This window comes from Bombina bombina, chromosome 7 (genome assembly GCF_027579735.1).
Source record: "Bombina bombina isolate aBomBom1 chromosome 7, aBomBom1.pri, whole genome shotgun sequence".
Taxonomy (NCBI): domain Eukaryota; kingdom Metazoa; phylum Chordata; class Amphibia; order Anura; family Bombinatoridae; genus Bombina; species Bombina bombina.
Genome location: NC_069505.1, coordinates 578,223,923 through 578,245,389, shown reverse-complemented (window position 1 = coordinate 578,245,389; position 21,467 = coordinate 578,223,923). Strand labels below are relative to the sequence as shown.

General features: G+C 39.0%; 1 protein-coding gene across 1 annotated transcript; it reads right to left on the bottom strand.

The window, feature by feature from the left end:
- Positions 1-409: 409 nt before the first annotated feature.
- Positions 410-9,148, bottom strand: LOC128636098 (sperm acrosome membrane-associated protein 4). Its single transcript, XM_053689162.1, has 3 exons — positions 9,021-9,148; positions 3,807-3,914; positions 410-952 (listed from the first exon to the last, which is right to left on the bottom strand). The coding sequence occupies exons 1-3, from the start codon at positions 9,067-9,069 to the stop codon at positions 750-752; spliced, it is 360 nt and encodes a 119-aa protein (XP_053545137.1). The 5' UTR covers positions 9,070-9,148; the 3' UTR covers positions 410-749.
- Positions 9,149-21,467: the final 12,319 nt, after the last annotated feature.

The following is a 21,467-nucleotide window of genomic DNA, read 5'->3' as shown; positions in this document are numbered from 1 at the left end:
CCGACCCAGTTGGATACAACTATTCCATTAATGTATACAGGGCTGGACTGGAAATGAAAAGCAGCCCTGGAAAATTTGGATAACAGACCTATTTTGCATTCAGTCAGTAGAATGTGCTGACCCCATTTTTTAGAATTTTATTACTTTGTATTTAAAAAAAAAAGCATCAGATTGTTGTTATATAAGAACCCTACAACCCAATTACATCCATTAATCACCCCTTTTAAATTGTAGCTATTCAGTCCCAGATACTGCAGCCTACAGGGGAATCTTCTGGCATCCTGGTAGGCCAATGCAGCCTTGAATGTATAATATGATGATATAACCTTGTAAATATTTGACTGAATTTAGAATTCTTATTGTAATGGCAAAATATATGTAAACTATAACATAACTGATAATAACCAGATACATTTTAAATATATCTTTTATTTTTTATACAAAGAATAGAAAAAAACACAAACAAAAAAAAACAAAAAAACCACCATAACAAATAATACATATATATTGATTGTGTCAGGATTTTTTCAAAAGTAGACCATACTTGGGGTACTGGATAGTTTGCAGATCAAGAAGGAAGGTTGAGGGTTTTCTTTTAGGGAGACGTACGAAAAAGGAAGTGTGAATCTATATTGAAACATTCAATGTGCAAAAAGGGAACAAATGTGGATCAATTATTTGCACTGAAAGGAGATATATGCCTTATACATATTAGCTGAGATGTGAGCTACCCATAATGCTTTGCAGATTTAGAAAAGCTTTGCAAAGCACAGGGCTACCACAGCAGCTATACCAGTGACCACGGACACTCTAGGGGTGACAGCTGAGTTGCAGAGGTTGGTCATACAGCAGGAAGTCCTGGTTTTCACTGATATTCCTAGATGTGTCACTGAAGAGTCCGAGTTACAACTCAATAAGTCTATGCAGCCCTTTTTCTTCATTTTAAGGAGATCTGAAATTAAGCACAAGAGGTTGTAATACAGCAAACATGTTCCCCTAGAATGCATTAGTAAAACATTATGACCGTTTCAGGCTTAAAAGGGACATTAAAGACCTCAAGATAGCAATATAAATTGTTTTATTACATGCAGTAAAACTACTTTGCAATAAACTTTTCGTTTTGTTCTCATTTCCTGTAACTTAATTCTGAATATTGTAGGCTTCCCAGTTCATGTTAAACATGGAAGTGCAGACACAGCTGTATCCCACGCAGTCATTGGTTGCACACTCTAGTAAGCCATTTATACTCATTCCTAATTGGCCTCAGTGTAACCTAAGTTACAATATGGCGCTGCCCACTGCTTTATGAACATTAACTTTACCTTTATTTTTTTCAATATTTAAATAACTAATATTATTTTAAAATATGTACAAACTATTCTCAGGCTAATATTTGCTCTGAATACATCATTCAAGCAATTATTTATTTAGTATTTAATGTCCCATTCAAAAGGGACATGCAATACAATTGTATTGATTCATGAATCATGAGCATGTAATTTTAAACAACGTTCCATTTTGAAAAGCATGGACATAAGCTCAGGAGTGTGCACGTCTGGAATACTATATGGCAGCAGTTTTACAAGAAGGTTATACATTAGCAAGAGCACTAGAGGGCAGCACTATTTCCTGTCATGTAGTACTAATGTTATACATTAGCAAGAGCACTAGATGGCAGCACTATTTCCTGTCATGTAGTACTAATGTTATACATTAGCAAGAGCATTAGAGGGCAGCACTATTTCCTGTCATGTAGTAAATAATGTTATACATTAGCAAGAGCACTAGATGGCAGCACTATTTCCTGTCATGTAGTACTAATGTTATACATTAGCAAGAGCACTAGAGGGCAGCACTATTTCCTGTCATGTAGTACTAATGTTATACATTAGCAAGAGCACTAGATGGCAGCACTATTTCCTGTCATGTAGTACTAATGTTATACATTAGCAAGAGCACTAGATGGCAGCACTATTTACTGTCATGTAGTGCTAATGTTATACATTAGCAAGAGCACTAGATGGCAGCACTATTTCCTGTCATGTAGTACTAATGTTATACATTAGCAAGATCACTAGATGGCAGCACTAGTTCCTGCCACGTAGTGCTCCAAACATGTGCACGCTAACTACCTAGATCTCTTCAACAAAGGATAACAAGAGAACAAAACAAATTTGATCATTTTAGTAAATTGGAAACTTTTTAAAATAGTTTTTTCTGAATCATGAAAGATAATTTTAGGGTTTCATTTCCCTTTTCAGTGTCGTAGACTGCAGAAGTTTCAGGAACATGCAAGTGTCTTGAGCACTATATTTAGAACATTGTTATGAACTTTGTTGCAATCTCAACTATCATACTTTTTTTTTTTTTAATTGTACACTGTATATGAATAATTAATTCAATGCCACTTTAATAATTCCTTAAGGAGATTTTCAAACTTAGTTCAGTTATTCGCAAATTCCCTTGTTGTATGTCTCCCTACCATTACTCTTTTTTTGTTGTGTTGTGCACAACCCACGGGTGTGAGCACAATGTTGTTATCTATATGGCACACATGAGCTAGCAGTATCCTGTTGTGAAAAGCAAATAAAAAAAATGTGATAAGAGGCCGTCTTTAGCGGCTTTGAAACAGGCGGAAATGTAGAGGTGTACATGTTATAAAATATATTAATGTTGGTTGTGCAAAGCTGGGGAATGGATAGTAAAGGTGTTATCTATCTTTTAAACAATAATAATTTGTGTTGACTGTCCCTTTAAAGGAAATAACAGTGGCAAGAAATTGAATGTATTACATAAATGTTATTATTGCACTTTTGCTTGCAAATGTTTTTAACTCCAGAAAGGTTTTAAACACATAGTTAAAGTCATCACCCAGTGCCCTAAGTGTACCTATCTGAACACAACTGGTGAGCCAATGAAAAGAGACATATTTGTGTAGCTACCAATAATGAGCTAGCTCCCAGTAGTGCATTGCAGCAAGTAAGACTTATTTTCTGTGCTTTATGATACGAACTTACAGATCCTACTATATATATATATATATATATATTTTTTTTTTTTTTTTCTCTACTTGCTTTTTTTCAGAAATGTCAGCTTAGTCACAAATGTTAATATAATTTGCAAACAAGGTTGCCCTATCTATAACCTTCATTAACCAGTAATTGTCTGAAGGCTCCCTAGGTCAATGATGTCAAATCTTGGTACTCAAGATGTTTCAGAACTACATTTCCCATGATGCTTAGGTACTCTTAAGTGAGAATTGTAGTTCTGAAACATCTGAAGTGCCAAGCTTCACCATCAATGCCCTAGGTTATTGCTTTTTCAAATAAACTTAATCATGGAATTGTTTTAAGGGGACACTGAACTTTCACGATTCAGATAGAGCAGCAATTTTAAGCAACTTTCTAAATTTACTCCTGTTATTTTTTCTTCTTTCTCTTGCTAGCTTTATTTGAAAAGCAAGAATGTAAGTTTAGAAACCGGCCCATTTTTGGTTCACAACCTTGGTTGTGTTTGCTGATTGGTGGCTAAATGCAGCCACCAGCAAACAAGTGCTGTCCCATTGTTCTGAACCAAAAATTGGCTGGCTCCTTAGCTTAGATGCCTTTTTTTCATATAAAGATAGCAAGAGAAAGAAGAAAAAAAAATAGGAGTAAGTTAGAAAGTTGCATAAAATTGCATATCCCTTTACTGGAGGAGTCTCAGAACCTCAACAACTCTAAAAAACCACAGAATAGTATGGGGGATGGGGTAAGGTACAGTGGACTGTTGGTGCACACAGAAACAAAATAGTTATTATTACTTACCAGTTAGTGATGATGTCTCTGTCAAACAGACCTGAGTGCCTGTACAGGATATCGTTGAGGGGAATAAACAGGTCCCATAGTCACATGAATAGCAATCCAGTGTATGACCTAGGAGATACATCAGTGGTTAAAAATGCAAACATATCCCTTACACTCAACACATTAGTTATACACAACAATTCCAATATTTCACTTTGGTACAACTTTACAATAACATTCACATAGTATAACATTTAAATAATATGAAGTAATTATTAGAAAGGACAGACATAGGTTATTTTTATATCAACTTTCATAAGGAAAATTGTCAACATGCATCTAGTCAACAAAATGTATAGCAGACACAATATGGTCATTTGGAACTCAAAATGTATTGCCTGACAATATAAGGTTCAGCAAATAGAAAGAAGACTGATATATTAAACAAAAGCAAAAATGAGAAAAGGGTTTGAGTCCATAAAGCTAGGCAGTATTAACAGTTTATTTGTATCAGAACATAAAATTCACTAGTGAACTCCCTTTGTCAGACGCATTTCGCGCATGAGGACATGTGCTTCCTCAGATATATATTAAACAGAGTTATGTAGTTTTTAACAGGTAGGATAGGATACAGTCTTCATGAAGAGGCATTTAACAACAAGTGTCTCTTCTTTATAGGTGGTATAGTGAAGATTGAAATAGCTGCTTTTATAAGATGAGCCAACATAGACAAACTAGCTCAAAGTCTTTATAATTACTTGTCACCTGTTTAACTTGTCCCCAATATAAGTAAGAAAACGTATTGCGTTTGCGGAAATCATACTCCTCTAGCGACAATAATTCTGTAATTCTATTTATCCACATCTTTTGGGTTGGAGAAAGTGATGCTTTCCCAATGGGGAGCTATTAATGGTTTAGCGCTATTCATTCCAATGTGTAAAAGGTGTGTTCTAATCTTACAATTTGACTTTGGTAAATGATTGAGTAAGACCATTATAGGGCTTAATGTAAAAGGTCTATTAAAAAAAAAAATCCAGCTGAAAATATGTCTCTACTGCTCTCCACAATGGACGGATAACTTGGCATTCCCACCACATGTGATATAAGGTTCCACTATCTCCACATCCTCTCCAACACCTGCCAGAAGCCTCCTTATAATTTTTTTTTTAATCTAGCTGGTGTAAGATACTGTTAGAGTAAAAAAAATTACTGTTGATTTCTAGGATCTGAGCGGAGACTGATGATTGTTTGGTTAATGCGAAAATTCCTTTCCATTCTGATATTGGCATTCTTAAATCTATATGCCATTTAAGAGTATATGTAGGCATACCTTCATAATAGCCTCCCTTAAGTATTTTACTAGCTTGAGAGAGAAGTCCATGAATAGGGTTCTTCCCAAGGCATTTAAAAAAAAAAAAAAAAAAAAAAAAAAAAAAAAAAAAAAAAAAAAATGATAAATGGTGGTAATAGATCCTTTTTATAGGGCAATGATCTGAGAAGGTGCTGGGGTTGAGCAGATTTCAACCAGGAAGCAAATAAGTGTCAATAAATATCTATCTTTTGACAAGTTATAGGTCTATTCTCTTTAGAGACTTTCCATAAGGCATCTGTTTGGGGGGTTCTTACTAGGTAAGAGTTGATTGATATCCAAGATTTTGTGTCCTGAGAAAAGTGCCAGTCTAGAATCTTTTGAAGTGTTATAGCCTTGTTGTAAAGCAGCAGGTTTGGTGCATCAAGGCCCTCATTTTCTGTAGAGAGTATTATTACTTATCTGGGGTTTCTCATTACCCCATATGAATGTTATAGTGCTGTGGAATCTGTTGGCACTCTACAAATACCTGATATTTGTAATGGGATTTTTTGTAACCGTTTTAAATATGTAAGAGGTAAAGAATTTGAGAGAGTGCTTAAAAAAAAAAAAACATATAGAATCCGGGGGTAAGGTGGTCATTTTTATAGATTGTATTCTGCCCAAACACGGTTTCTCAGTGCAGGGCTAAAAGTAATTTTGGATTATACCAAAAAGATTGCGTTTAAAGGGGATACTGAACCCAATTTATTTTTCCTTTCATAATTTAGATAGAGCAGCAATTTTAAGCATCTCATTTGCACCTATTATAATTTTTTCTTCGTTCTCTGTATCTTTTTTGAAAAAGCAGGAATGTAAGCTTAAAAGCCGGCTCAGTACCTGGGTAGCGCTGGTTGATTGCTGGCTAAAGGTAGCCACCAATCAGCAAGCACTACTCAGGGTTCTGAACCAAAAATGGGCCGGCTTGTAAGCTTACATTCCTGCCTTTTCAAATAAAGATACCAAGAGAACGAAGAAAAATTTAATAGAGTAAATTAGAAAGATGCTGCTGTATCTGAATCATGAAAGAAAATATTTAAGTTCAGTGTCCGTTTAAAGAGCAAGGACGGAGGTGGTGACAGATAAATCCAGGACAGACTCAGCTTTGACAGTTAGTCCAACTTACATTAGATGCAAGTTTATAATATTCAAGTAATATAAAAGTTTACAAAGAAAGAACATACAATAATAAAAAAAAAGTTCCCAATTAACGTCTATTATCAAATTTGCTTTGTTCCCATGGTACTTGTTTCGCTCAGGGTGATTGACTAATCTCACAAGAGAAGGGGCCGCGGCATTATACACTCATTGGAGTGTGTAAAGATGCATACAGGCCAGCGGACAACTTCAAGTTGAAAACCTTGTCTGCACGCCGCTTAACACGTGGGGCCCAAAGTGTTTTACTGACTTATGAGGCAAGCTCCACTGCCATTTTGGATATTTCCCTACAGGGATACATTGACGGAAAAAAACAAAACAATCGGATTGATGAGATTATAAAATGTACGCCTTTGTGTAAAAGCAGGTAGGCAGTCTCAGGAGTGTTTAGAGCAATATGACAGTAGTTTTTAAACATGCTCTGAATCATTCTTGTGAAACTGCTGCTTCAAACACACACATTACCCTTCGGCAAAGAATACCATGAGAATGAAGTAAACAGTTTTAATATTATAATATTGTAACTGAATCATGAAAGAAACATTGTTAATAAACCATAGTTGTAAAGGTACAGTCAAAAAGTTATAGAAAAGGTCAAAATTGATGTGCATGAGGAACAGAAATATTTTTGCAATATACTTCAATTAGCAAAAATGCTTCTAGTAAAAAAGTTACTATTTCTCAGGGGCATACCCACATATTCTGAGTGCATCGTGCACCAGCATTCAAATACCACACCTTCTCAGAGAGTCAGCAGTGGCTTGTACGACACAAATGATGTTTTCACAGAAGCAAAACATACCACTGTCAGCTCTCTGAGAAGGTGTGGGATTTGAATGCTGGTGCACAATGCACTCGGAATATGTGGGTATGCCACTGAAAAATAGTAATAACTTTTACTAGAAGCATTGATATAAGTAGATCCCAACTGCTCCTCACACACTATTACACTAAGGCATGTTGTATGCATCTATAATATAGCAATAATACAAGTGGTTCACAACTGCTCCTCACACACTATTACACTAAGGCATGGTGTGTGCATATATAGTATAGCACTAATACAAGTGTCTCACAACTCCTCCTCACACACTATTACACTAAGGCATGTTGTGTGCATCTATAATATAGCACAAATACAAGTGTCTCACAACTGCTCCTCACACACTATTACACTAAGGCATGTTGTGTGGATCTATAATATAGCACAAATACAAGTGTCTCACAACTGCTCCTCACACACTATTACACTAAGGCATGTTGTATAAGTCTATAATATAGCACAAATACAAGTGTCTCACAACTGCTCCTCACACACTATTACACTAAGGCATGGTGTGTGCATATATAGTATAGCACTAATACAAGTGTCTCACAACTGCTCCTTATACATTTAGGCATGTTGTGTGCATATATAGTATAGCACTAATACAGGTGTCTCACAACTGCTCCTCACACACTATTACACTAAGGCATGGTGTGTGCATATATGGCACTGAAACAAGTAGATCCCAACTACTCCTCACACACTATTACACTAAGGCATGTTGTGTGCATATATAGTATAGCACTAATACAAGTGTCTCACAACTGCTCCTCACACACTATTACACTAAGGCATGTTGTGTGCATATATAGTATAGCACTAATACAAGTGTCTCACAACTGCTCCTCACACACTATTACACTAAGGCATGGTGTGTGCATCTATAATATAGCACTAATACAAGTGTCTCACAACTGCACCTCATACACTAAGGCATGTTGTGTGCATATATAGTATAGCACTAATACAAGTGTCTCACAACTGCACCTCATACACTAAGCCATGGTGTGTGCATATATAGTATAGCACTAATACAAGTGTCTCACAACTGCACCTCATACACTATTACACTAAGGCATGTTGTGTGCATATATGGCACTGAAACAAGTAGATCCCAACTATTCCTCACACACTATTACACTAAGGCATCTTGTGTACATATATATAGCACTGATACAAGTGTTTCAGAATCGCTCCTCACACAATACCACATTACGACATGTAAACCCCCACATACTCCTGCACAGGGGCATAGCAGAAGAACACACAGTCTAGACAAAAATAAATATATCTTCCCACCACACATTACTGCACCATAACACACAGCAGTGAAGCCACAGACAAATTTGCCAGCTGGGTGGCTTTATTAAGTAGCCAAGTTGGTGTACTTTGCAATATTATAACATTTTCTGTTATTTATAAAGGTTACTTAAGCTATCCAAATCACAAATTAATTGCATAATTTAACACAAATTCAGCTAATGATTATAGTTTGTGTAACAAACATTGAAAACCATTTAAGCCGGTTGGTCAGTAAAATCACAAGGGTGGTGTCTCTGTTAAACAGGTGCTGGGGAGAACACTGCTCAGTATACTTACTCAACACAGATAGCAGAACAAAACTTTCCTCTCTCTTATCTGTTTTTCTTACAAATGGTTAAAAAATATGCTACTGTTGAAATTCTCTATTGGCTGAAGTCTGTCCATATGATTTTATATGTTTTTTTATTTATTCACGCCTATCATTAGGGTTTAGAAACATAAGGCGGTATAGAACCAAGTAAATTTTTTAGACTATTAAAATCAAATCTATCTTCCCACTATACACAACAACATAATCAAAAGTATACACAAACAATACAAAGAGGCAGCAAAAACACCCTCTCCTGTCTGTTCTTCTTACCAATGTGGCAGCTTAGAAGGACAAAAACTGCAATTAGCAAACTGTTCATCTTTCTTTCTTCTCTCTGCAGCTGTGTTGTATTTCACCCTTGCAAAGTGTTTTATTCCAGGCTTTTGCCTGTATTATCCAATGAAAAATCGCCACCCACCCAGACTTTAGATTACACTTTATGCAGCACCAGTAAGAAAGTTCCAAAAAATTCTCAGCCTCTATATACAACATATAATTATCAGTGCATGATTCATTGTATGAACATAGGATTTGTTTTTTTCAAACACATTTGTTGTTATTTTCTTATTCCTCTTTTAGCTGATAGATCAACACAAGTTTATATACTTTTAAAAGGTCATGAGACTTTTTCTTTTGTGATTCAGAGTGTACAGTTTTACTAAACGTTCCTGATTATTTCTGTTCACAATTTTAATTTGTTCTTTTGAAATCCTTTGTTGAAAAGTAGGCAGGTGGGTTCAAAATGATGCATCTATCAATTTTGGCAGATTGCATTTTACAATGTTATAGATTGTGTAGACTAGTACTCTCTTGCAATACTGCTGCCATTTAGCACTTCAAACACATGCATGCACACTACTACCTAACTGGGTATTCTCTTCAATAAAGGATACCAAAGGAACAAAGTACATTTGAAAAAAGAAGTAACATATTTTTTTAAAATTGTATGCTCTATCTAAATCTTGAAAGAAACACATTTGAGTGCAATTTCCTTTTAAATAGATTTTAAACTCATAGGATATAATCATCATTTAAAGGGACAATGTACTCAGGTAAGCAGCTGATAAGAGTTAATTGCATTCAAAGCAACTGCAGAAACACCCTTTCAAATAGACTGGTCTCTCTGCCACCCCCACTGGAAGGATAGTTTCTGCTGCTTCCTCTTGTTTACATATCTTTTCTATAGACAATACTGCAGTAGTGAATCAGGAGGTAAAATTAATCATTGGTAACACATTAAAGGGGAGAACATTTTAATTTTTAAAATCCTGGACATGTTAATTAGCATCCATTTGCATAAATAATTATACATCATAACTAAATGATTGGTTTTAAAATTATTTGTTTCAAATTAGATTTCCACACACTTTACCCTGCTTGCCACACAATTAACCCTGCTGCAGAGCAGCAATGTATTACTGGGAGCTAGCTGTGCTAAATAATCAATGATGCCTAATCTGAATGTATTGGAGAACCTCTGTAGTCTCTATGGTACTGGGGAGAAGTATGTTCTTGCCTCACTTCCTCTCTCTTCCTCTCAATATATACTGCCATTGTTCTATCGAGAAGTCCAATACATCGAAAACTACAATCTGACGGCACTTTCGGTAAATCCATACATCTGATTGGTCTGTATCCAGTGAGTGACAGGATTCACAACCAATCAGATGGGCACTGTAATCGCCTATCTATACTATCTATTTTGCCTCTGCCTGGGGGGTTCAAGGAGAGCGAAGCCCCCCTTGTAAACCTCATTCCCCAAGCTTTACTTTAGGTGTATGCCAGAGGATAAACAGTGCGCCCCCCAGACGGAGGCAAAACAGATATTAAAATAGAAGAGTTACCGGAAGTGACGTCAGATTGGAGTTTTCGAGGAATTGGAGTTCTCAACAGAACACCATGCTTTTGAGATGTAACTAAGTTCACTACTGTCTCATGTTTTATTTTCATTAAAGGGACATAATACCCATATGCTAAATCACTTGAAACTGATGCAGTATAACTGTAAAAGGCTGACAGGAAAATATCACCTGAATATCTCTATGTAAAAAAGGAAGATATTTTACCTCACAATCTCCTCAGCTCAGCAGAGTAAGTTCTGTGTAAAAAGTTATACTCAGCTGCTCCCAGCTGCAGGTAAAAATAAAATAATGAAGAAATGAACAGCAGCCAATCAGCATCAACAGTGCTGAGCTCATGAACTCTTTTACTGTGATCTCATGAGATTTCACTTAACTCTCATGAGATTTCACTGTTACACTGAATAGGGAAATAATATGAGAGTGCACGAGGCTCATCCTTTCAGCTGTCCCAGGACAGACATACTAATATGCTGCTTAGAAATCCTTTATAATGGGAGGTGGCTACTGAGGAACTTTTGAGGTAAAATATCTTTATTTTTTACATGGAGATGTTCAGGAGATATTTTCTAGTCAGCTTTTTACAGCTATGCTGCATCACTTTCAAGTGTTTAAACATTTGGGTATTATGGCCCTTTAAATATGTCTGTTCCTGTTTAAACAAACCACTGGCTGCAGATTCTTATAACTTAGCTTCATATGTGTGCCCTGACTTCTACATGCTGCTGTGTTAAAGGGATAGTAAACACCAAAAATGTTATTGTTTAAAAAGATAGATAATCCCTTTATTACCCATTCCCCAGTTTTGCATAACCAACACTGTTATAATAATACACTTTTTACCTCTGTGATTACCTTGTATCTAAGCCTCTGCAGACTGCCCTCTTATTTCAGTTCTTTTAACAGACTTGCATTTCAGGAAATTAGTGGTGACTCTTAAATAATGTCACGTGCGTGAGCCAATGTTATCTATACTAAACACATGAACTAACACCCTCTAGCTGTGAAAAACTGTCAAATGCATTCAAATAAGAGGCGGCCTTCAAGGGCTTAGAAATTAGCATATGAGTCTACCTAGGTTTAGCTTTCAACTAAGAATACTAAGACAACAAAGCAAATTTGATGATAAAAGTAAATTAGAAAGTTGTTTAACATTACATGCCCTATCTGAGTCATCCCTTTAATGCAACTCTGATAAGCCAATGACAACAGACATGGTGTAGTCAGCAATGGCCAGCTAGCTCATAGTAGTGCATTGCTGTTTCTGAGCCCATAATGCTTTTTAACAAAGGATACCAGGAGAACAAAATACATTTGATAAAAGAAGAGACTTTTGTTATCAAATTTGTTAGGTCCTTTGGTATCCTTTGTTAAAAAAAATACCTGGGTTGGCTATCATAGTTGATTTATAGGTTCATTCATTGAGTACATGTGTGTAAATGTTTGCAACTGGATAAGTGTATGAAGTGGTATTTATTTTTGTAATAAATTAGATTTTTAAAGTAAATTCATGATGCTGAATTTAGCTCCTTATTCTGCCAGATTCTTATTGAATGGTTGAAGTTAGCTTTCTATTCATCCATGTTGGTTTCTTGTTCATGAACGTGATTACTTACACATGACATTTGGCAGCAAGGCACCCTAGCTTCCATGCATTTCAATAACAAATTTTGAATAAGGAACCAAGCATTTCCTCTAAGAAAACCATCTTGGCTCACCAAAATTTGGATTTTTTCTTCTGATTGAGAATAATTCTCTAGAAACAAGTGAAATCTAGAGCAAAATTACATAGATCATACAATATGGCACCAAACCTGGCACCCTAGTATTTCCTCTATGAAAAACATCTTGGTTCACCAAAAATGTAGCTTATTTTATATTAATTGGTCAAACTTCTATATAAAAAGTTAAATCTGGGATGAGTCAAATTATATTGATCCTAAAATATGCCACCAGCTTGGCACCCTTGCATCCATGCATCTCAATAGGGATTCTGAATAAGTAACCAAGCATTTCCTCTATGAAAACCTTCTTGGTTCACCAAAATTTGGTTTGTTTTCCACTAATTGGGCATCTCTCTATAGGAAAAAGTTCAATCTAGCCATAGCCAGATTATATTGATCATAAAATATGGCACCAAACTTGGCACCCTAGCTTCCATGCATTTCAACAGGAAATTCTTAAAAGGGACCAAGCTTTTCCTTTATGAAAACCTTCTTGGCTCACTCACATTTGGCTTGTTTTATACTAATTGGGAATCACTCTATATAAAAAAGTTCAATCTAGCCTGAGACAAATAATATTGATCATAAAATATGGCACCAAGCTTGGCACCCTAGCTTCTTTGTATTTCAATGGGAATTTCAGTGTAAGGAACTAATAATTTCATCTATGAAAACCATCTTGACTCATCCACATTAGGTTTATTTTCCACTAACTGGGCAACCTTCTATAGGAAGAAGTTAAATCTAGCCTGAGTCAAATTATATTAATCCTAAAATATGGCACCAAACCTGGCACCCTAGCATCCATGTATTTCAATGGGAAATTCTTAATAAGGAACCAAGCTTTTCCTCTATGAAAACTTTCTTGGCTCACTCACATTTGGCTTGTTTTATACTAATTGGGCATCCTTCGATAAAAATAGTTCAATCTAGCCTGAGCCAAATGATATTGATCATGAAATATGGCACCTTAGGATTCATGCATTTCACATGAAAAATCTGAATAACGAACCGAGCATTTCCTCTATGAAAATCTTCTTGTTTCCCCAAATTTGGCTTTTTTCCTACTAATTAAGCATCCCTCTATAGGAAAAAGTTGATTCTAGCCTAAGACAAATTATATTGATCATAAAATATGGCACCATGGAGGCGGAGCTTAGCCACGCTGGACGATGGCTGCATTTTGCTAGAGCTCCTATCTCCCTTCCCGGCAAAAACAGCTCCAAAGGCATGTAATAGCTTCTAAATTCCCCCCTATCCCCTCCGTTGGATTAACTGAAGCTCCCCCAACCCTTCCAATGCTGATGCCTAGCCATACATAAAGGATATAGAAATTTATCAGTGCCGGAGGTATGGGGGACTAACTGCGGGCAGCTCCCACACGATAACATCAGCCAAACTTACTGGATCCTCCCGCCAGCACATACCCCAAACTCCCCATCTGCCTGGATCACTTCAATATTGGGAAAAGCCTTCAGCATCGGGCGGCAGACTACCCACTTCAACTTGGTGCACGCTGAACTAGCCGCGGATCTCCCGGCCGCCATCTTGCTCCCACGTGGCCGCCCGCAATCACTTCTCCTCCGCTCGCCCACAAGATGGAACGGGTCAGGAGAGCCCTGGAGACAACCTGAGACACAGCAGTGAGTACCCTTGCAGTTGAATCACACCGGGGGCCCGCATCACTAGACCGGGGACTCGTTCTCCCAGAAATAGCAACAATAGGCTCGGTATGAGATAGTGAGAGGTTTACACACTGAGACAGGGGGATCCTTGAGCTCAAGCTTAAAATAAGTAATCTAACCTTGGGGACTTATATTATTCCAGCAACCTAAGCTAACTATCCCCCTCCCTACCACGAACCCACAACTTTAGGCCAGGGGCATAACTTTCATCTACATAATATACAGTGCCACCGGACACCCTCATTCCCCCCACAGCAATACTAGAACGATACTATCCCACAGCTTCTCATATATTTACAATCCAAAAATTAAAACAGAGGTCTGCAGCTGTCTGCTCTTGCAAAAAAGATATTGATTGGTTTGCTGCCTGAACTGACTGCTCCCTGTTACCAATGTGATGCCTTGCAAAAAGAATAATAAAACAGATAAACCTGCTGCAAATAAAACCCTAAACCACTTCCTCAAACCTGTGGAGACCCACATACAAACTACTACGGCAGATAAGCCACCCTCTCTCATACCTGGGCCCCCACAAATGCAATCAGAGGAGAATCCCACAGACATGTACCTAACAAAAAAGGACATTACACATCTTTCCTCAAAAGAGGATATCAAGGAAGTCATGCAGGAGATGAGAAGCCTGTTTGGAGACCTCCGCAGGGACATAGGGGCACTTGATCAGAGGGTAGTCACCTTGGAAGAAAAACAAGCATCTACAGAAAAAAATGTTCAGACAAACACTACACAACTAACTGAACAATCCCACCAGATCAACACCCTGGCGGACAAACTAGAAGACCTAGAAAATAGGTGCCGACGCAATAACCTGCGTATAAGAGGAGTCTCAGAGACTGTTTTCCCCCCTGCCATAGAGGGCTACCTACAAGCATTATTTAAAATCATAAAAGATGATCCAGCTGCAGATGACATCCCTATTGAGAGAGCTCACAGAGCTATTAGACCTAAACCACCCCCAAAGGCACCACCAAGGGACATCATAGTCAAATTCCTGCGATACAAAGACAAGGAGGACCTTCTCTGCTGCGCAAGGGCCAAACATCCAATCTATCACGCAGGAGAGGAAATCTCTTTATTTGCTGACCTCTCTCAAGCTACTTTACAAAAAAGGAGAGATATGGCCCCCCTTACCACAGCATTAAGGAGACACAAAATCCAGTATAGATGGGGCTTTCCTGTATCCCTCATAGTTTCCTACAACAACAAATCAGCTATCTTTAGACCTGGGGACGACCCTGACTCCTTTTGCAAAGACCTCTCATTTCCATTTGTTCTAAAAGAGGTCAGCGGGCCAGCCCCCTGCTTACCGGAAAACCATGGACCTCGTCAAGCCTCTATAAATGAGACTGCATCAAACTAAGAGGCCCCTTTGAACTCTATGACAATTCCCCCCATTACCACTGACCTCCTCTGCACGAGAATTCACCACCCAGTGATATTGGAAGAAACTGGGAACAGGGGAAAACATAAGAAGAAAAGAAATAGGAGAAAGTTGGAGAAATAGAGAAACAATAAAGTCTAAAGTGACTGAACTTGCCTCCACACTCCTGCCTGTCAGTGAAGCATGAGCTTCAAAGTTTATGTTTCTGGACACCCTCACAGGACACTGCGGGGCCCTCCCTGCAAGGGAATATGTATCCTTTTTGCACTGAGAACTATTTGCTGGTCCACCAAAGCTTTTTGTTATGTATTTAATATGTCCTTGATTCTGTTCCTTCAACAGCAGTGTTGGTAATATTGTTCTTAATGTTTGATCTTTATATATGTTCAAATGGTTGCATCTGTTATGGTTTTTTGGACCTCTCTGAGGCCTACACCACTCCACAATGGGGTTGAGAGGTAGGATGTGATTTATTGTAAGCATGACTCAGATAGTTAAATAGGCCTTTCCAAACTCCTCTCTCCCTCCCTCCCTCCTTCCCCTCTTCCCCCTACCCTCTCATCCCTCCCCCCCCATCCCATTTTCCCTCCCAATTACTCCCTTCATCCCCTCTCCCTTCCTCCCCTATCCACCTCCCCCATTCCCTCGACCCTAGAAAAGAAACGTACAAGAATGGGAGCTCAATACTGCTCCAGCCTATTCGAAATGTCTTATTGAAATTGATTAGCAGTAACCTAGATTTCTACATTCTATTATGACAGTTGAAATGTTGTTTGTATACATGTATAACCAGTTTTGTATGTCGAGAGCATCCCAGACCCCTCCGGGGCCTGATCTGTTTAGTATGGGGGGGGAACAGTAGACTAGATTTCAATCCTGCCTACATGAGACAGAAGAGAGGGGTGATTCCTGCCCTCCTCCACTCTACTCTCCCCTCCCTTAACACCACTCATTTCCTTCTGTTCCTAATCTCCTCCTTCTTTCCCCTACATTCTTTGCCCTCTCTCCCTCCCTTTCCCCCACCTTCCTTCCCCTTCCAACCTCGTCTATCATCCTCCCCCTCTCAAATTACTATAAGTGACATGCCTTTTGGAACCAATGATTAATCAACCCTATCCCTTTACAAGCCGGACAGAGAGATACCCCCTCCAGGTGTCTTCACTTTCTATTTTCTTCCTCGCACTCTTAATAAGTGTTCTTCCTCCACACTTCTTTCTTTTTTTTCTCTTTTCTTTCTTTTTCTTACCCTCTGACCCCCCCACTTTCTCGTGACTTCTGAGTGCTCTATCTCACCTAAATCTTCCTCCTCTTCACTTATCTACATACCCCTTATCACCTTAATCCTCCCCCCCCCTTTTTTTTTCCCTCCCCCCCCCCCACTAGCACGGAACCCAACCATGGCGGGTAAACTGAGCAGATTTCAAGAACATAACCTGTTAATTACTACTATTAATGTCAAAGGCCTTAACAGTCCTGGTAAACGGTCTATAGCATGTAGGGAGTTCTCCAGGTTAGGGAGCCAGATCCTTATGGTTCAGGAAACTCACTTTCAGAAAGGTAAGGAACCTAAATGGAATACCCCACAGTATCCCATCACCAGTTTTGCTTCAGGACCCCATAAGAAGGGAGGGGTAGGTGTCCTGATCCATAAATCCCTCCCCTTCCAGGTTGCACAAATTGATAAAGACCCCGAGGGACGTTATATTCTTATGATAGGTCAACTATTTGGCCAGCAACTATCATTGCTGAACATCTAGGCCCCAAACCAGGACCACACCACCTTTTTTAGAAAGATCTCAAACTTGATCTTAGACAAGGTCAAGGGAACTCTATTCCTGGGTGGGGACTTCAACCTGGCCATTGATCCAGGGCTGGATTCCTCTAGAGGAGTCTCGTCCGTCCCTAGGTCCAAATTGAAAACAATAAAGCAACTATTTCACAATCTTCACCTGCATGACACATGGAGGACCTTACATCCACAAACTAGAGACTACTCTTACTATTCACCCCCTCACAATTGCTACACTAGGATAGATCATATCTTCACTGACGCCGACGGCTTATCATTCACTACCCAATGTGAGATTGGCCAAATAACCTGGACTGATCATGCACCAGTCACTTGTTCAGTTCAGTGGCCTGACCTTCCTATAACATCCAAAATTTGGAGACTGAACGATACCCTCTTAGAAGACCCCATTGCGCTTGCAGACCTGAAAAGGGAGGTTGTGGAGTACTTTTTGTTTAACGGCAACTCGACAACTTCGCTTCAGTGCGAATGGGAAGCCCATAAATCCGTCATGAGGGGTATATTCATCAAGCGTAAAGCTAGGATTATTAGGCAAGCTAGAGAGAAGCACACAAATCTTTTGAACAGAGTAGGAACTCTAGAAGCTGCTCATAAACGCAACCCCCTCAGAGCATATTGACCACCTTGACAGCTACTTTCGGGAACTGGACTTGCCCACCCTAAATGATGAAGGGAAAACACACTTAGAATCTCCCATCACACTTGAAGAAATACTACAGGCAATCAAAGATTCCCCATCAGGGAAAAGCCCAGGCCCAGATGGTTACACAATGAGCTATTACAAGAAACTATCGGAAGTTCTATCCCCCCACCTATTAAAACTATTTAATGATTTAAGAAATAATCCATCTCTATCTAAAAACGTATTAGAGGCCCATATCACTGTTCTCCCCAAACCAGGCAAACCTGCGACTCGTCCTGAAAACTTCCGCCCCATCTCTCTCATCAATACTGACATGAAAATCCTAGCTAAAATTTTATCCACCAGATTAAACAAATATCTCCCCAATCTGATAACCTGTGATCAATCCGGATTTATTCCGGGTCGGGAAGCCAGAGACAATGTCATCAAGACCATTCATCTTATTAATTTTGCTAAGGCCTCGGGCACACCTCTGGTCCTCTTCTCGTCTGACGCGGAGAAGGCCTTCGATAGGGTTCGCTGGTCTTTTCTGCGTCGGGCTATGACTGAGATGGGAATCCCGGAATCTTTCCTACATATGACCTTCTCTTTGTACTCCAATCCCAATGCGAAGATAAGAGTGAATAACACCCTATCAGAGCCTTTTCTCATAAACAAAGGAACCAGGCAGGGCTGTCCACTATCCCCCTTGCTTTTTGCCATCTCTATAGAAATTCTAGCCCAGAAGGTTAGGAACAACACTAAGATCAGGGGCCTCAGAATAGGGCACATGGAACATAAACAAGCGCTGTACGCGGACGACATTTTGTTCTCCCTGACAGAGGCGGAAAGCTCCATGCCAGAGTTACTGGCGGAGTTGGAGGCTTACGGGAATGTGTCTAACTTTAAACTTAACATATCAAAATCAGAAATACTGAACATCAATACCTCCCATAAAATCATACAGGACATTAAAGACACCTATGGAGTCCCTTGGGCCCCACGTACATTGAGGTATCTGGGCGTCCAACTGACATCCAATACCCAAGATCTCTTCAAATTTAACTACTGCCCCCTGAAAATTGATATAACACGAGACTTATCCTCCTGGAGAAACAAACCCCTGTCCTGGCTAGGCAGGATAGGGGTGATAAAAATGAATATCCTTCCCCGGATTTTATATCTAATGCAAGTACTGCCCATACAGCTCCCAGACAACTATCTCTCTCAATTACAAAAGATAATAGACCAATTTATATGGGCTGGTACCAACCCCAGAGTCCCAAAGAAAACACAATACCTTCCTAGAGATAGCGGGGGGTTAGGGATCCCGAATCTTTCAGCTTATAAACAAGCGATAGTTCTCCGCCACATAGCAGAATGGGCTCATAACATCGAGAACAAGACATGGCTCCAGTTAGATAGAGATATACTTAAGGTAAATAATGTAGCAACACTGGCCTGGAACCCTGCACAACAGAGACCTAAACACATTCAACAATACCTCATTACAGCACATATTCTATCGGAATGGGACAGAATTATGTCTACCACGACACATATCTCTTCAAAAATAGGCCCGCTCTCTCCGTTGCTAGAAAACATTGATCTTCCCTACCATAAGCTGAAAAATAAAATATTGACCCCATATCCTCTCAGGACCGGTTCTATCTGTTTCATTTCCGAGGAGGGTGGGCTGAAAACACAACAGACTTTAGCGGAGACACATGGGGGAATTTTCTCCTCATGGCTCCATTATAACCAACTGATCCACTATATCTCACACCACAAACATAGACCAGACTTCGGGAGAACCCTTACACACTTCGAGAAACTTTGCACACAAACTAGTTACCCTAACCACTTGATTTCCAAATTATATAAACTCATTGTTGCTCCTTCCACAGCCCCCCTCCCATCATACACAACCTCATGGCAACGGGAACTGAACCAAGACATTGATCCTGAGACGTGGTTAAGAGCATTTAAGATCATTAAGTGCTCCTCGGTTTCGGCAAAAGTACAAGAAATTCACCTTAAGCTTACTAGCCGATGGTATTTGACACCATTAAGATTGAGCAAGATGTTCCCCGGCACGACCAACACTTGTTGGAGGGGGTGTGGGGAAGTGGGTTCTCTCCTCCATATCTGGTGGAGTTGTCCCCGCTTGACTTGTTACTGGAGGGCGGTGTTCCAGGCTATGTCGGACGTGCTGGGAACAGCGGTTCCGCAGGTGCCTGAGACATTAATATTCTGTTCCGTACCCCAATTAACAGCAAGGGGCAAAAGAGCTCTGTTTCTGCTAATGTTGACAGCGGCCAAAAAGATCATTCCAAAATACTGGAAAACACAAACAATCCCCTCAGAACAGGAATGGCGGAGTCAAGTGGAAGATCTGCTATTGCTAGAGAGATACCATTATATGAAAGTTCACAAATTAGATATCCATGAACTTTTAGTAGCATACTGGAACAAAACCATATAGCGATGCTGACCACTCAGTTGGGGACCGGGGTCTTCTCCTATGTGAGGTGACCCCGCTCCGGGGTTCGCCCTACCTCCTTCCCCTTCGTCATTAATTTTTTTTTTTCTCTCCCCTCCTCCCCCCCCCCTCCCCCTCTCCTCTTCATTCCTTCTATCCTACTGCTTTCTCTCTTTTACTCTCCGGAATCTTCCGGTCACCACTCTTATTTGCATATACAATGTTATACATTTGAATGAAAAAAGGAAAATGAGGTTTCACCTCTCAGCTAGGGTCCGAAAGGGACCATTCACTCACGGTAAATTTCCTAAATGACAAGGACTACAAAGGGCTGAAGATTAAATCTCACTATTGTACAGCTGGATTTTTATAACTCTCAGTTCGCAATATCTTTAATACTATGTACCAATCATTGTCAATGGAACTATTGTGTCATTATCGTGTATTGATGTTTGTTTCAACCTTTTTGTTTTGTTTGGTGAACCTTAATAAAAAATGTAATTAAAAAAAAAAAAAAAAAATATGGCACCATACTTGGCACCCTAGCATCCATGCTTTTCAATGGGAAATTCTGAATAATGTACCAAGAATTTCCTCTATTAAAATCATCATGGCTGACCCATATTAGGTTTTGTTTTCAACTAACTTGGCATTCTTCTATAGGAAAAAGGTTTTAGATAAAAACAGCTGATCAAAACGAAATTAACTGGTAATCAGACTAAAGTTTGGTTATATCAACGTAAAAAGTGAATACTATGACACTCATTTCCTCATTTATAGATAGTCTCCCACACAACTTTATCTCTCCTGAAATGACAGGTGGAAACACTGATCAGCATATCCTTCCATTCCCTTAACCCCTTAGAATACACAGTACTTTTATTATATTATGTTTCATATACCTTTTGTTCCCTTATGCAATTGTTACAGTAATTCTGTGTCTTATGTTTTTAACTGGTTCCCAATTCTGTAAAAATGCTCAATATATTCATATTGCTTTTTGCTACCCTCTGTCTCTATAACAAACTACACTATTCAATTACTCCTTCTCCCTCTCCACCTGCACTGTTCATTAGCCCATCTCTCCTAAACTCACCTTACTTTTCTACTCATGAACTTTACCTATTCCTAAACAC

What these genes read in the sequence shown, in the direction of transcription:
- LOC128636098 (XM_053689162.1), bottom strand. Translation starts at nt 9,069, where the DNA reads ATGAACAGTTTGCTAATTGCAGTTTTTGTCCTTCTAAGCTGCCACATT. An exon ending in CCTTCTAAGCTGCCACATTG is followed by an intron (nt 3,915 to 9,020) that starts GTAAGAAGAACA and finishes TGTATCTCCTAG; the next exon opens with GTCATACACTGGATTGCTAT. An exon ending in AGAGACATCATCACTAACTG is followed by an intron (nt 953 to 3,806) that starts GTAAGTAATAAT and finishes GCTTAATTTCAG; the next exon opens with ATCTCCTTAAAATGAAGAAA.